Genomic DNA, 16,306 nt, shown 5'->3' with positions numbered 1-16,306 from the left:
GCTATCTGCCGGATCTGCAGGAGCAGTGCCATTGTTTTCTAGGATTGCACAGCAGAGCACCAGGCACGATACTTAACACGCGCGCACGCCCCTTGTGACCTCTCTGCGTAATCTCTCCTTCCCTCTACACAGTTTGGCTTCTGGGGATGTAAATCTAAGATTACTCAGCGTTTGTTTGGTTTTGTTCTTTCTTCTGCTTGTTTCTTTGCTTAAAGTTCATAGAATAGGCTTAGGCAAGCTTAGCAGAACACTTGGCCAGGAGAAGGCACCTGCTTAGCCTGTGAGGGGCTAGCAAGAAGTTCCCACCAGTGGTGGTTTTGAAAGAGAAAAGTGACTTCTTATAGACTCTAGGCTCTGTGTAACTTACTTTATGGTACACACCATCTTTGAATTTGACCTGGGAAATGTTCCTCACTGTCAGAAGACGAAAGTCGTTCAACATTTGCCGTATTTAAGCATGAAAAAAAGTTTTCTCTTTTGTCTTGTCTGTTATCTAATGTATTACGAATGTGCTTGTTCTTTTAGAGGAAAGAGAAACCTTACTTTCCAGAGAAAACCACAATTACGCTATTAGGAAGAGAGAGATGGAAAGCCACAGATGGAAGGTGTACAACATAGCCAGAGAGCAAAAAGTCTCTGTTTCACAGTGGAGAACTTGATTCTGCAAGAAAATAAGTATAACTGGCAAAACATCTCCGGCATAAAAGAAATCTCGGAATCCTTCGTATTTCCATGGCTTTCATGAAAACAAATCTCATTTGAGAACTAGTCCACAGCCATCTTCTACAGAACCTGGAAGTGACCTTCAGCTGTGAGGAGATTCAGCCTTGTTCACCGTTTAAGAACAAATGCAACAGCTAGCACTTCGATCTAGTCAAGGTAAGATGGTAACACTTGCTGAACAAGCTTTTCTTTGTGGAAATGCAATCGTTGTGTGATGCTAAAATAATTGAAGCTATTGATTCATTAGACTATTTTACTAGCAGTGAGAGTGTAGAAATTAAATGAGCAAATGTGAATGAATATGCGTAGCCATCTGACGCGCTAATGGATTTTTATCCACTGCTGAAATGAATGAAGTAAGAAGAGGCCCAAAAGCATATTCCTGTGAAAGTGCCACCTCATTAGACTCCAGACTTGGTAAGACAGCACTTCGGTTACAGCACACAAAGGCTTACCTATGTTGCCAAGCATACACCCTCTTTGATTTTTTTGACAGTTAGTCCCAGAAAACAATACCTGGGGTAACAGCAGGGCTCAGTATTCTCAGGATGCATACAATAACGCCTGTAAATATTATGTGGCCTGTATTAAAGCTGTGGATAAATGTGTTTGCTTAGTTGCTGACCGCAAAGTGTTAAGTGACGTGCAGGAATGTAGCTCAGTGCCGATTTCTTGGATACAGAAGGGGAGTTTTCAACCTAGCCTTTCAGAGTGCACGTCCCCTAGACTCTGCCAGTTCTCTGTGCATGCCCAGACTTTGGCTTATGCAGCAGTGTTGTGCATTTGAGGAAGTATTTCTGTGACAAGGAGTACCACTATGAAAATCATTAAAGGCTCACACGTAGCTCAGGCAGCCTGCTTGCTAGAGCTGTTATTTCTTGTTCACAGAGGGGAGGACTTGCAATATCCAGCCCTCCTTATTCTTAGTCCTGAAAGGAAAATGATTCTCAGAGACGAGGATAAATAGTGGCACGTTGAACAACCTGTGTTTTCTCTGGGTGATAACAGTGGTAAAGGGACTGTGCCTTGTGTGTCCTCAGTGAAATCAAAAAAAGGGAGAGCAGCCAGCATTAAAGGGTCAGCGTACCACTCATCCAGAGTGGAGGCCTTGCAAATCAGGCGATCTTTTTTACAGGCACATACTGAGCGAAGGCAGGCTCCGGTAGAAGTAGCAAATCAAGAACGTGCACAATCTATGCATGGTGGAAAGAGGTCCTACAGCACATATGCTACAGAGAACAGAGCGATTGCTCAGTATGGGATGTAGCTTTCAGGAGTCATAGGGGTATACACGTGGGGAACCCACCTCTGTTACAGTGGAAAATAGACTGGGCAAAAGAAGGATGCAAATCGAACGCAGGCAGGTATTTGTATAGGAGAGAACTGCAAGACAGCACAGTTACCCTGGGTACCTACATCTTGAGAGCATTGATGGCGACCTACCTTCCCATGTGCAGTCTGTGTGTGCCTGAGAAGGGCATGCGATTGGGGCTGGGTGTGCCTGACGAGTGCAGAGATGATCCCCAGCGTTGGGAAGTGTGTGTCAGCTGGAAATGGAGGTCTACAAATGCAGAGATGTATGAAGAGTGTAGCTGGAGAAGTCTGTAAGGACGAGTATGTGATGGGGGTCCAGATGTTGGACAGATGTCGTCAGGTACGTGAAGAACGTGTTTAAAAGTTTGCATGTGAAAAAGCAGAAAATTTAATGAGCTTTTATAACCCTTCAGTCACCCTGTAAATGTAACTAGAGAAGTCTTCCCCTGCTACGATGGGATGGTTCTGAAAATGTGTGGGAAGAATGCCTTCATCTGTTAAAGTCGACGTTTTTTAATCAGTGGACATGGGGCTGTGTGTGACAGTAGCGCATACCTTTGCTGGTTACCAGAGCAAACCTTTGCTGACTAACCTTTGCTGGTTAGTCAGAGACTGCTCTGTAAGGGCAGCAGTGTCGAAGTGCAAAGGGGTGATCTCATCCTTTTCCTTTCTGTGCTTTTTCTTCCAGCATGTGTTGTGCATCAGGAGGTTGCACTGCTGTTACCTGCCCATTGCACAGCTCCAGTGGCCTTGTGGTCGAGTTGATTGACTCGGAGCAACTGATGCCAGAGGTGAGTCTTTGTTGGCTCCTGACAGTCAGGAGGGGCTGTGCGAGGAACAGACCTTGCTGATTCTTAGCTGTACAATAAAGAGGACAGTTGCACTGAAGCGAGCTGATGTGATTGTGGATGGCAGAGAAATTGCTGAGATAGCTGCCACATGAAGGGCAGTCATGCAGGTTTTGTGTTCCCACTCCCATACCCTGGCTGAGAGATCATAACAGGGAGGGATTGGTGGGCATGGGGGTGCTGAATGTATTTGTATCTCCTCGTCTTGTTGTGCCTTTTGCAAAGGAGCCGGCCTTTTTTCTTTTTTTTTTTTTCTTTTTTGTGTCTGTGCAGCATTAACTGGGTGGGTTGCCATAGCAACCCCTGCATGATCAGTTGGACTGCTTCCTGCAGCATTCAAGATTTATCTCCCTCAATATTCAGTCCCCTTTATCATTGCCCCTGGGGTGCCAAAATGGCTGAGGGTTTTGTGGTGCAGAGCATCCTGTGCCCTAAGGATTACACCTGCCTTGTAGCCTTTGGGGCTGTGTTAGAACAGGAAGGAGGGGGCTGTGCATCCTTGTGTTGGAGGCTTTTGAAGAATGTATGCACTCCGTCCTTCTGCAGCACACAAGAGCCGACAATTGAAACAGGCTTCCAGTGTGGCAGAAACTGCACCGTGACATCCCGTTTATTTGCATATTTTCCTAAAGAAAATATGGCCAGTGTTTATTGTGTGTTCCGGGTGGGCACATGGAGTTGTTGGAGTGGTTCCCAGTTAAGACCGGATCAGCGCAAGAATTAAAGTATCTTATCCTTTCATTCTAAAAAGGTCGAGTCTCCCTGAGTAATTCCAGGCAGGTTTAAAAAAAGAAAAAAAAATCTGCCCCTTGCAGTTCAATAAGCTGGACTATAAGTAATTGTTTTAAATCATCCTTGGTTTTGTCTGTAGTACGTGGAACACCCTGCAGGTGAAGAGTAAGCTTCTTCAGAGCTGGGGGAAAGGGTGTGTTCTCCACTTGCTTCCCTGGCCTGGGGCTTTTTGTGTGATAATTCACCCAAATCCAAGGCCAGCGTCACCGCAGATTTTCTTCACCTCTGGGTCCAGTTTCCCTTCTCGTAATGGTGATTGGAACGCTGCTCTCACCAGGATGAGTAGTATGGTAGTGCCTGAGGTCTGTAAATCACAGGTTCTGAAGGACAGCTCATTACTTTTTTAGGATGTTTGTTCATCATTGTAGTTCAGATTGGTTGTCAAGTGAGTTTTGGAGTTCAGGAGTTAGAGAAGAAAAAGGCTTCTTTTTCTGTTGAAGCCTTCCCCAGGAGTATCGTTCCCAGGGCCACCTTGTGGGAGGGAGCACCGAGGCCCTGATGGTAGGATTGGGCTAAGAAATAAGTAGAGAGGGTGACTGCTGACCAAATCAGCATTATAGGGCTGCTGCTTCCTCTTAATCTTATATTGTCAGACCCTCTTTCTCTTCCCTGGAAGGGTTGTCCATAATAGATGTAATTAGAGCAGCCGTAGCACAAACAGTACAGCTCTGGTGATCCAAGTGTCCTGTTTTCTGGCAGTGCACCTGGCTTCCTGAGAACAGATGTTATTTCCACTGCAGTTCATGAAACAGGTGGTTGTCAAATGAGAAAGGCCAGGGACATTGTTCAGTAGTTTGTGTGTCTATAAAAAGCCCCACCATCAGCATCCTTCCACAGTGCACAGGTTGGATTGTCCTAAAAGAGTTAGGAGCAAATCCTGTGGCTTAACCTGCCTTTCCTTCCCTCTGCGGAATTGTGTATGTAGAAAGGAGTAAGGGGAGAAAAGGAGATGGCTTGACATAGTGGTCTGTGCCCTTCCATGATCTCTAGATGTTATGAGCTACCATTTTGTCTTCTCAGGGAGAAAACTCAAGTTTTATGGTTTAGAGATATTCATGAAGGATGGCTCTTGAGGGGGAATTGGAAATGTGTTGCTGATAGCTGTGGGCCGCTGACTTCCAGGTTGTTGATTTCCAGAGTTGCACCTGGCTCCTGGAGGTACGTTAAATAGGTGTTTTCTGTGGTAAGTTTGATAGTAGGAGTGCACAGTAACCCAAAGAAACCTATCAGAAGAGGAGCAAGAAGTGAAAGCTTTAGTAACCCCTGTGTGTAGCAACTGTTGTGGCTTTGCGCACTCCGTGCGCTGCACTACTTCAGGGCTGTAAAGGCTTCAGGGGTCACAGTCAACCACGGGTTGGAACAGGGCAGAGTACAACCTGTCAAGTCAGTAAAATGAAGCAGGACTAGGAGGTAGGAGGATATCATCTTAGCTAGGAATTAATTGGACTTGTCACCCTCACCATGAGAAGGACTCCGCATGCACAGGTACATTATGGCCTCTTGCATGTGTTTGAGGTGGAGTGGTGCCTAAACGGGGGCCTGAGGGTGCTGCTTTGACATGAGCATGATTCACGTTACTCGGCTATTGCAGAAATCCAGCATGCAAAGAAGTCACAGTAGGATATGAAGGGTGACATGGGGGCATCCGCTTTGCTCACGGTTATTGGCAGATAATGAACGCAGCCTGCTGATGCAAACGGGAATAGATGATGTATAGGAAAAGCGTTTGCTGCCTCTGTTCTCCCTGTGCTTTGTGCATATGCAGTGTAGGGACCAGACTGCACGAGCATACCCTTAGCAGCAAGCCCCCAGTGCCAGGAGGGCACAGGGTTGGCCACGGGTCGGCAAACATCACCTGGAAGCGCACTTCCTCAGCAGTGTTGTGCCCTGCTGCGAGTCCCTGTGCAGCTGACTGTCAAAACTGGATGGATGGCTCCAGGCGGACGCTTTCTAATGGCTGCAGATTTCTCTGTTTGGGTGGGTCCTACTCTCTGTGTCGTAGCTCTGTGCAACACTTGCTTCTGATTTTTGTCACTGGAAGTTGCTCATGCGCCATTCTCTGCTCGGGCTGGTCAGGTTTAATTCAATTGATTGTGCTGTTTATAGAGCTGCCATCAGAGTAGATGCTTGAAAAAGAGGGAGCACGTTTAACAAGCACTTGCTTTTTTCCCCCCCTCTGTGCCCGTTGTGACCTTCAAAGTTGGAGGAGCCCTTCTGGGCACTGTGGCTCCAGTCCAAGAAGAGAAAACCCAGCCTGCTTCTGGCATTAAACTCCTGGGAATCAGACTGGAACATGAGAAGAGAGGATTTCCCAGTATTTCCAACTGTGACCTTCAGAGCTGTACAAATGTTGGTATTAAACTCATTAGAGAGGGAGGTCCTTCTGTGACCTCCGTGGATAACTGTCCCCCGCCCTCCCCCTTGGCTTTATTTGGGAGGCCGGATGAATGATGCTAATATCCCCTCTCCACTCCTGTTGCCAAGCTGCCACGTCCCTGCAGCCGGGGAAGCAGGATGCCCGAGCGCTGACCCCTCCAGCGACTCCAGAAGGCGCTGCAGAGCCCGAAGGGCAAGAGCGGAGCTCAGGCAGCTACTGGCACGAGGGGACAGCTGAGCCCCAAGCTCCTTACGCGAGCGCGAGCGGAGCGCAGCAGGCAGGGAGGAGCCCGGCTGCGCCCCGCGTAGGGGCCGGGGGAGGGAGGGAGGTGCCCGCGCATGCCTGGCATGAGCGGGGCCCCCCGCCCGGGCGCGGCTGGGCTCCGCGCAGACGTCGCCGGCGGGGAGCGCTCGGCCGAGGACCACGCAGGGAGGCTGCGCCCCTGCGCAGCGATGCGCGCTGCCCCTGGCCGGGCTGCAGAACAAAGGGCCGCGGGCAGCCGCCCCCCCGCCCGCGGCTGAGCGCGGCCCCGCCGAGCCGCGCCGTCCCCCGCACCCACCTGCTGCTCCGCGCCCCCAGCGGGCCTCCCGGCGCGGCGGGGTGGCAGCGGCCGCCACCCGCCGCGTTGCCGCTGGCTGGCGACAGCTGCCGAGAGAGGGGCTGGCGGAGCGCCGCGGAGCTGGCCGCGGGCCCTGTCCGTGGTGCTGCCGCCAGCGCTCGTGGGATCCCAGCCCAGCCCCTTGTGTGGATCTCGAGCCACAGGGAAACGCACCTTAAAATCCGCGTGAGCTCGCTGCCTCTGCCCACCTTCAGCTTCCTTCCTGCTGGCAGATCCAAGCCAAGAGGCGCCAAGCGGCTGGCAGCCCGCGGCATCCTGTTGCACTGAGTACAAAGTGAAGAGGGGAGAAGGAGCGTTTTCCGAAAGAGCCTCTGCCTGGCTTGAGAATCCCTCCTCGCTCAGAACAATGGCTGCACTGCCAAGGCTGGTCCGAGTGTCTTCAGTCGTGTTGGTGGTCTGGGGTAGGTGCTTCCGTTCCATGTTGTGTTCAGCCAGGTTCTCCCCCCAGATCTGCTGCTTGCTGCTCGTACGATGCTTCTGTAAAGCACTGCTTTTCCTAGCAAGGGTCCTTTAACAGTGTCTCGAAGCCCAGCTCTAGAAATGGCTTTTAATTTTGTTTGCAAGTGGAGAAGGAAATGACATTCATACACAGTTAATATGAGTGTAATGGAGTTAATATGAACAGAGAAAATACATTACTGCTAAGTGGCCCTGTGGCAGAAAGTGTGTGCTTTCGTATGCATGCAAGTTCTTTAGTGATTCCTGTTCGTCGTCGTTTTGAAATTTGCAATGTAATTTAACATTTAGTTGCCTCAGAGAGGTTGTGCAAACCTTTATGCAGTGCATATTAATGCTAGTTTTCCTTGCAGTCTGTATAAACTGGAGGAGATGATTTTATTGCAATTTCAGTGTTTCTAACAAAATCAAGAAAAGGTTTGTTAGTTTTGCACATACAGCTACGTCTTATATGCGTACATACTTACAGCTCTGTGTGTGTACGTGTACATATTTAACTGGAATAAAGCATGTTCCAGTGGTTTCGTTATTCCTCCTAGGAAGCGAGTGCTACCCACGGACTGGTAGTACGGGAGAATTGGAATCTGGCTATTGCCAGCCTGGGTTCCAGGATAATACAGTAGTTAAGAGTGTGGGTTAATGGTACCTCAGAGGCTGGGGAGGAGGGAGCAGCTAGCAAAGTCAGCATCCTCCGAGGGAGCTAAACTCTAAGCTGTGGAGGCAGGTTTGGACAGATGTAACCCAGTATTGCTTAGCCCAGGGGACCAATGTCAGCAGGGATTTCATCTGAGATGTTGTGGTGATGCATTTAGTTTCGTAAGAAGCATTTAACCTCACAGACTACGATTTTGGTCGTGTTTGGGAGGCCACTGTTTCATAGTTGTCAGTGTTAGCATTGATCTGATCAAAAGCGTTTTGAACAGGAATGCATGTAAAATCAATAACTCCCCTAGCTGCCATATTTGCTAGAGGCTGAGCGCCTTGGTTCCTTAAATACTCTTCATGAAACCAAGAAGCAGGAAGGGCGGTGAATCCTAACAATTTGTTTTGAGCACTCTGCCAGCCTAAAACATCCAGCCCTTTTAACTTAGCGCAGAGGCAGAGCTGCTCGTGTGCTTCAATTCTAGGCTCTCTCTGATAGGAGACTCAGTAGTTGCTGTAACAGGAGCATGCTCAGTATGTGTGTGAGAGAACGAACAATGCCTCTAAAGTAGCATTAATTACTATGGAAAAAATTAAAGTTGTGGCAAAGCAGATGCTGCAGAGGTGAATCTGCATAAAGTGATCACAGTCTGTTAATTATTATGAATTATTTATATCTCAGAGAAGGAAGCTTGGTAAAAATTGATATTTGAGACTTGTCTGTTGTCAGAGGGTGCTTAGTAATGAATCAAATGGTTTTTCCATTGGGGACGATGTGATTGCAAATGCTGACCTGTGGATAACTGATTTCTCTCTATTTCTGTCTTGCACTTTTCCTCACTTTTTCTCTGCTGCTCCTTTTTCCCAGCTGGTTTTTGTTCTGCCGTATGTGTTGAAGTTCCCTCAGAGACAGAGGCTGTCCAAGGGAAACACATGAAGCTACTCTGCATATCTTGCATGAAGAGGGAAGAGGTCACAGCCAGCACCGTGGTGGAGTGGTTCTACAGGCCTGAGGGTGGAAAAGATGAACCTGTACGTAAGTTGGGTAGCTGAGTTCTCGCTTTCGCAGGTATTATTGTGTCACATGGTCTAGTGAACTTCTGTGGAAGAAGCCAAAAGGTATTATCGGGATACAGCTTTGTCTTACCACAGGATCCCTGATGAAGGCTACGTGAAGAAGAGAGACCCAAATGTGGGGAAAAAAAAGCTTTCTGACACATTTTGATTCAAAGAGTATAGAAATACCTAGCAGGCTGCTTTCGTATCCTGGAGGAAAGGAGCTCTTCTGATTCTGAGTTCAGCAACATGCTGCAGGTCTTCACAATTTCTGCAGCATTTTTCACCCAGAGGTTCCACGGCACCGTTTTTTTTACAGTAACTAAAACATCTTTCCTTTGCTTAGCTGATTGGCTAAGCACTTGGGCACAGCACGCGGCCATGAAGCAAGCTAGCATTTCTTTAGCCAGGGGAATTGGACCAGATGATCCCCAGAGGTCCCTTCTGAGGCCAACTATTCTGTGATTCCTTGCAGGAAGAGCTAGAGCCCATTGTTGAGTTCAAGGGTTTGGGGTTGTATGTAATATGAGTTCCTTTCATTGAATAGGTGTAGGGGCTTAAGAAGGAAAACAGAAGTATGGAATGACTCCTGGTGCCTTGGGTGAGGCTCACCTGTTGGCTTCTCAACCCCCAAACCGCTCTTTGGAGGTTAAATCAGCTTCCAGTAAATCTACAACAGCAAAACTGACTGACTTTCACCCCAGAGGAAGCAGTGATATCCTGACTGTGGAATCGAGTGAGGGATCTCTGTGAGTTGCTTTGGATCCCTGTCAGGAAAAGATAAAATTAGTTTTGAAAGTGAATTAAAATGGGAATGTTACCCACAAGGGGCAACTGCAATTCAAGAAAGAATGGTAAATGTGAGAATATGTAAGTTTGAATGCCTACATTTCTTGCTAGCTATCGTATCTGAGTGTTAGAGCATTAGGTCAGTGCTTGTGATTCATTACGAGTGAGAAGTAGGGTCAGACAAGAGGCCAAATAATTTCCCGTTGTCTGAGAACTAGAGAAACCGCTCAACGGAATGAGATGGGAATTCTCATTCAGTCACCTGGGTGAAGTATTTGCCGATGGCGATCCAAGGAATGCTAATGAAAATGAATGAGGGCAGGCAGTTTAATGATGTGCACCGTGGTCAGTTAGAAAACTTGCACAAGATTAGGCCTGTGAAAGCTACCGAAGCTCTGTCCTTCCTAGCGTGCCCTTTTCACACGGTGAGATTTATGCTGCAACACTTGCATTTCAGCTGAACATCCTGCGGCTCACTAAAATTATTGTCTCTAAGGTCATCTTCACTTTCTGAAGATGATCTTACGTCCAGTAACCGAAAGGCTAAGAAGACGTAACAGGAGTCTAGTTTTAGTTCCATTGCTCATCTTCTGTGTCATTGTCAACCTGTATCTTTGCTTTTCTGTGCCTTAGTTTTTCTACTTCCATGATGAGATAATTCATTTTCTCTCTTTCACACAGTATTCTGAGATTCTGAAGTAAATGCTGATTGATAGACTCTGAACATGTGCTGTTTTCCAAAGAGGCCATATCCCAGAACACACTCGCCAAGTGCATGTAGCTAGAGGAGAAGGTTGTTCTTGCATGTGCTGTGTTGTTGTCTAAGATACGAGTCAACGGTTAATCAGACTATCCCTGCACGTTTTCTCACAGATCTACGAGTACAGGAAAACGAATCATGAATTTCCAAGCCGCTTCAGTGGTCGGCTACAGTGGAACGGGAGTAAAGACATGCAGGACGTATCCATCACTGTGCTAAATGTTACCTTGAATGATTCGGGTATCTACACCTGTAATATCACCCGGGAGTTTGAGTTTGAGATTCACCGACCTCTCTTCACAAGCTCCAGATTGATCCATCTCACCGTGGTGGAGGAGGGTATGAAGGACTGGCAGAAAGCGTTTTGCGCCTAACTTGCCATGGCTGTCATCATCCAGACACATAATTTTTCATTGTATTGCGGGAGAGGGGTGACTGAGCTGCCAGATAATCGTGTCTGTCTTTGCCAACAGCAAACCCTACACAGAGTTCAGGAGAAAGGCCCTGCGTTTTGTTTTCTGGCTGTAGCTTCACTTCAGGCACAGAGTAGTTGTGTGAATACGGGAGGGTACATGCAAGGAAAGTCCGGGCAACATCGAAGAACAGTTAGGCAGGCGCAGAGTGCAAGCAGAGGTTTCCAGTTTCTCCGCTGAGAACCCTCACTTCTCTCTCCCCTGGCAGCTGTAGGATGCTACAGCACAGCCTTTGCTAAGATAGCCACGGCGTCTCCTTCCTTGCTTCTGCCTCCATCTCGCTTTGAATAAAACCCATTCTCCATTTTGATAGCAGTCTCTTGCTCCCCTCTTAGCCTCTAGTCCCTCCATCCCTTTGCAACGCTCCTCTGTTTTTCTGCTTTTGTTCTTCTCCGCTTCAGTGCTGAAATCCTGGCGGGTTGAAAATCAGTGGGGGGGAGTACTGCTGTCGATGACAGAGAGGGACAAGGTTTTTAGCCCTCACCTTTTCCTGCTATGTCTTCCCTTCCTTCCTTTCCCACAAGCATCTCCGTGTTTTGATCTCTCTCAAAGTACTGCTCTCATGGTGGTACGATACAATCAAGTAACCCCAGGGAGTAAGAACTGCAAAGGACGCTGTGTGAAGGTGAGACTGGCTAACAGTGAGCGATCTGCCTGAAAGCGTGAGTTGCAGAGAATGCAAGGCACATGCAAGCCTATGCGTGTTTGATTCCTGTGGAAGCACATAATGGAATCACTGCTGGCATATTCTGTTGGCAGCAGCCCCTGTCTCCTGTCTTTTCACCCCTCACAAAGTAGTGGCAGCCTGGTTCTCTGTGGCAAGCTGGGTTAGGAAGTATGATATGAGGGTGGAAAGTGTGAATCCAGCTGCTGTGCTCCGGCAGTAAATGATCAGAGATGATTTCATTTTCTTAACAGCTGGAGAAGACTTCACTTCAGTCATCTCTGAAATTATGATGTATATTCTTCTGGTCTTCCTCACCTTATGGCTGCTGATAGAAATGATCTATTGCTACCGGAAAGTCTCTAAGGCAGAGGAGGCTGCGCAGGAAAACGCGTGAGTGTGATACGTCCCCAAGCGTGACCTGTTCTCAGAGGGTTCTTCGGATGTCTCAATCCAGGTTGTACTTCAAGAAGACTGGCCCTTGCTATTGCACGTTCCTAGCTGATGTTGCCATGTTTGAATCCATTGCAAGATTTAGGAGTACTGAGAGAGGCTCTGCGCTAACAAAGCGAGGGACAATGCACCAGCTAGGAAGAGTGGCCAGAGTGTGCAGTATCCCAAAAGTGGTCTTGTGTGAACTGCAGAGATCGTTTCCTGGAAGGTCTCCTTGCAGAGCTCTGACTCCCAAGCCTGTCGCGTATGCTGCTTTTAAGGAGAGGAAGAGAAGGGAAGGGTAGTTCTGGCTGTTGACGCAGGGGAGAGTTTTCAGTTTCTACACTGTCCCGTTTTCATCTTTCTACATACATGACATACATGACAGTGCTCTCTGTGCGTGGAAAGAAGGCTGTATGCCTAGGATTTTACACCCAGGGAAGACTCAGTGCTGGCTCCTGACATTTCCTAAGACTATGCCAAGGAGAGTTCCCTCTTCCACAGGTTTCCGCTTTCTGCAGATGAAATTTGGTACCGTAGGGATAGTCGCTCATAGGCATTCAGTGTCTTTGAAAGGCTAGATGAATCTGAACTGGTTTTTGCACAGTGGCACTTGAGGTTATTCTTTCCACTCTCCTTCCAACTGCAGGACAGACTACCTTGCGATTCCATCGGAGAACAAGGAAAACTGTGCCGTGCCTGTGGAAGAATAGCAGAGAGGAGACAGTGGAACAAATGGCAGCCAGGTAGGTGATGAGGGAGCGGTCAACTGCTGCTTGTGTCTTTCAGCCCTTCAGCCTTTCTGCAGGGGGTTCGGGGTGTGGGGCTGAAGGAGAGGGGATCTCTTTCTCTGGAACTTCCCCAGTGACCTTAAAAGCAATTTGGGTATCTTTAGATGGTGAGTAGTGTGTAATCAGATTATTTTAAAACCTAAACAAACACACACACTCACTTTCAGGCTCTGATGTAATCCTCCTTGGCCCATTCCTGTGGAGTTGGAAATAGTCACTCCCCTCCATGCAGATGGGGAGCTGTGCTCCGGAGGCACGAAAAGGCACTGTCTCCAAAGGGAGTGTCTGCTAGGAAGTACTTTGGATGCAAAAGACCAAAATCTGGATCTTTTAAAATCTTTTCGTTTCCTGTCAGTTATCCTGCTAATCATGTCATGACTGTCACTTCAAGACGATCGTGATTCACGCTCAGAGAGGGATTCTCTCACTTGCAGGGGCTCTGAAGACAGAAGGACCACATCATGCCGGCCAGGTCTGGGGCAACTCTGCGCCGTCGGGAGGAAATTCGGGGAAGTGTAAATTCTCTTCCATTTGCCTTGGACTCTGTACAGCCTCGACTCTGGCTTCATGACTCCGTTCTGAGCTGTCAGCCCGTTTGTTAAAGGACTCTCCTCTGAAGCATGCTGAGCAAAGGGCACAGAAGTTTCAGTCCCATCATCACACTAACGGCTTTGTAAATATTAGTGTCGTTTCTTAGCTGCTGTGACCACCACCACCTGTTTTTGCAAAATATGCTATTTCTCCACTGCAGAGGTAAAGAGTGTGTCATGTTACTCTGACCTGCAGGACTCGGAGTGAGGTCATTTTACAGGGATGCTCCATTTGTTACAGCCCAAGCAGTCGCTACAGGTGTTAAACAGGAAGAATTTAATTACCTAGTTGTTGTTTGGTAAGTTGCTGTGGACTTTAGGCTGCCAGTGCGGATGTAGAGAGCAGCATGAGGGCTATAATGCATCAGAATTGCTCAAAACGCGTAGCAGGAAGGCTAAGTCCCGGTCCCAGACTTGCTTTTGAAGGAGAGAACTGAGGATCTAAATCCGTAATCTGAAGTACTCTTCCTGATTTGGAAGGCTATATGATGTAAGTATAAGAATCCCTTATATTCTCCCTTTCATTTAGCAAAAATCAAAACGCTTTCTTCCTTCCGTTTGCCTTGTGTAGCACGTTTACTCCTCAAGTACATAGAGACCCCAGTGATGGGAAGGACCTGCGCAGTGGCGTTCTGCGACAGCAGGCAAGCGTGGTGGGACAAGGTATGCAGTTAACCTGTTTCTGGGGAGAACCCTGAAAGGAGGACAGCCTGATGCAAACAGGCAAGCAAATTAAATGGGCTGCATTGGCTCTCAGACAACTTTGTAGACGATAGTACTTTTTGTAACTGTGTTAGTATTTTTGCACCGTAGTGTAGCACCGCCTAGAGGCATAAAGAGGAAATCTTATTCTTTAGTAGTAATTCTTGTGGTAGTTAGTCTGTGGTTTGAATAGTCAGTGTTTATCTGAAACGAACACCGCACAGGAGTTAGGCTGTAAATTCAGTGTTTCCTGTGCAAACTTGCATTTTAAATTTTAGCAGATAAAGCAAAGTAAAATTTGGTTTTTGGCCTCTATAGGTAACAAATACAGGCGGGTTGAGCTCAACAACTAGTATTATGTGGGGGAAAGCGCTGGCCAGGAGTGGAACTGTACCTTAACACAAAATGGGAGATGGTTGGGTTTTTTTCATATACTACATTTTGTTACGTCCCTGCTGCAATGGAGCCCTTCCTGCTTGCAAGACTTGGAAAATTTTGCTACGCCGATTGCTTCTACATGGTTATAAAATGCTTGTGAATGAAGGCATGCTTCCCACATACGGAATTTCCTCTGCTTTGTTCTGCTGCAGTTTATGTGTTGCTAAAATCACAGAGATTACTCCAATTGGAAGTCAGGCCCCGGCCAGATTTCCAACTGGCCGTTTTTCAAAATTCCTTTCTGAAGTGAGCGTCAACTTTAGTAATGTACCACAATGCCAGTCTTTGCAGTAGGATGGCTCTCAAGTCCAGAGCTGAGCCTGGCAATCTGAGCGCATTTTCCAGACGCAGTACACTTGTAACCTGGGTACCGGTTCCTTAAAAGCTAATCTCCAAAAGGAGAAAAAAAATAGCTCCTCTTGTAATTCTGCTGGGCGTCTTCACTTTCCCTAGGCCAACTTAGGCTGGGCCTCAGGGCAATTTTGGGCATACTCCTAACTCTAGATCCACAGCAGCAGAGGGGAGAGTTGATTGTAACTCCAGGGATTCCATCGCTGACCACAGCCTTGATGCCCAGGGAGATTTTTAGGTAAGGTCCCATAACCTCTGTCCCACTTTAGCTGCGCTCCCCCCTTAGTCTGGGTGAAGTCCTCATAACCCTCTCATGTCATAACACTAAGCGAGTTAACTGAAAACTTCTCGAGAGCTACCTCAGGAGGTAAAGAAGAGCTGTCCTGCACCTTCCAGTACCGTACACACATCTTCTCAAGATGTCTTTTTTGGACGCAGCTTTCATTTATCCAGTTCCTGCAGACAGATGTGACTGCCCCCCTGTGTTCTAGGTAGGGGGAAGCGGCGTGTGTGTTTTGCTCAAGATTCTCGCAGAAAAAAACTGGCATCATTCAAGGGCAGTGCTAAAGGCAGGCTTTGTCCTGGAAGCGATGGTCCTGGCCGGTACCTGAAAAGACCCTCTCTGTGTGTTTGGAAACGACAGAAGAGACTTTAGAATAGGCAGGACAATAAAACCAACAAAGCACTCACGAGTCACACTGTTTGTTTGATAGTTTTTTTTTTAATTTATACCGTACTTCCATTGTTTGTACTAGCTACTTTACATTAAGTTTTGGCTGTGTAGCCTTTATAATTCCTAGGTTCTAGCAGGTAAGTTTCATTATCGTTTTATGATACTTTGCGCACAGCGCAAAGTTTATGACAGTTAGACAACTCCTAAAACAGAACCACAGTTCCTCCCGCACCCCTACCCCCCCCCCTCCAGAGTTCACGTTAGCGCTTTAGGCTGTATCGGCCTTGGCCAACAGTGGGCCCTTCCCCCCCCCCCCCCCCCCCCCGGGCTCCGGTGTTGTAATCCCGAAGGGAAGGGCACACTTGGGGGTGATTGTATGACCCCTTCCCTGTCCTTGCTGACATGAGATGATCCTCGTTAATTTGAGATTACGCACGGCAGTTGGCGTTGCAGGATCCAGGGTCTCAGGTGGGGAGAGCACGCTCCAGGTTTTTAGCAGCTTTATCCAGCCCTGGAGCATGCAATGAGGGATGAAGTGCAGGAAGAACGGTAACGTCCCAGAAGCGCCACAGCCCCACGATGCCAGGCTTCGGCGGTTGTAACGGTGTACGCTGCAACGTTCTGCTGCTCCTCCTTCCCCTCCGACCTCATTGAGCCGAGAACCAGGTTAGTGCTTCTGTATCTGCTGTTACAAGGGAGGAGGGGGGCTTTCCGAGGACAGGAAGGAAGCACATGTGGCACGAGCTCCACCTCTTTGCCAGATAGAAGTTGCTGTTTCACAGCAGCCGCTCTCCCAAATTCTAGTGCCGCTGGACT

The 16,306-nt window shown here is 47.9% G+C and overlaps 1 protein-coding gene across 1 annotated transcript; it reads left to right on the top strand.

Annotated features, from left to right (window-relative positions):
• The first annotated feature begins 6,692 nt into the window (after nt 1-6,692).
• On the top strand, nt 6,693-15,513 carry SCN3B (sodium voltage-gated channel beta subunit 3). Its single transcript, XM_009674062.2, has 6 exons — nt 6,693-7,074; nt 8,640-8,803; nt 10,490-10,715; nt 11,768-11,906; nt 12,595-12,691; nt 13,171-15,513. The coding sequence occupies exons 1-5, from the start codon at nt 7,020-7,022 to the stop codon at nt 12,656-12,658; spliced, it is 648 nt and encodes a 215-aa protein (XP_009672357.1). The 5' UTR covers nt 6,693-7,019; the 3' UTR covers nt 12,659-12,691; nt 13,171-15,513.
• The last annotated feature ends 793 nt before the right edge of the window (nt 15,514-16,306 follow it).

The sequence above is a fragment of the Struthio camelus genome, chromosome 22 (genome assembly GCF_040807025.1).
Source record: "Struthio camelus isolate bStrCam1 chromosome 22, bStrCam1.hap1, whole genome shotgun sequence".
NCBI classification, from domain to species: domain Eukaryota; kingdom Metazoa; phylum Chordata; class Aves; order Struthioniformes; family Struthionidae; genus Struthio; species Struthio camelus.
Note: the sequence above shows the minus strand (reverse complement) of the source record. Positions and strands in the feature narration are given on the sequence as shown.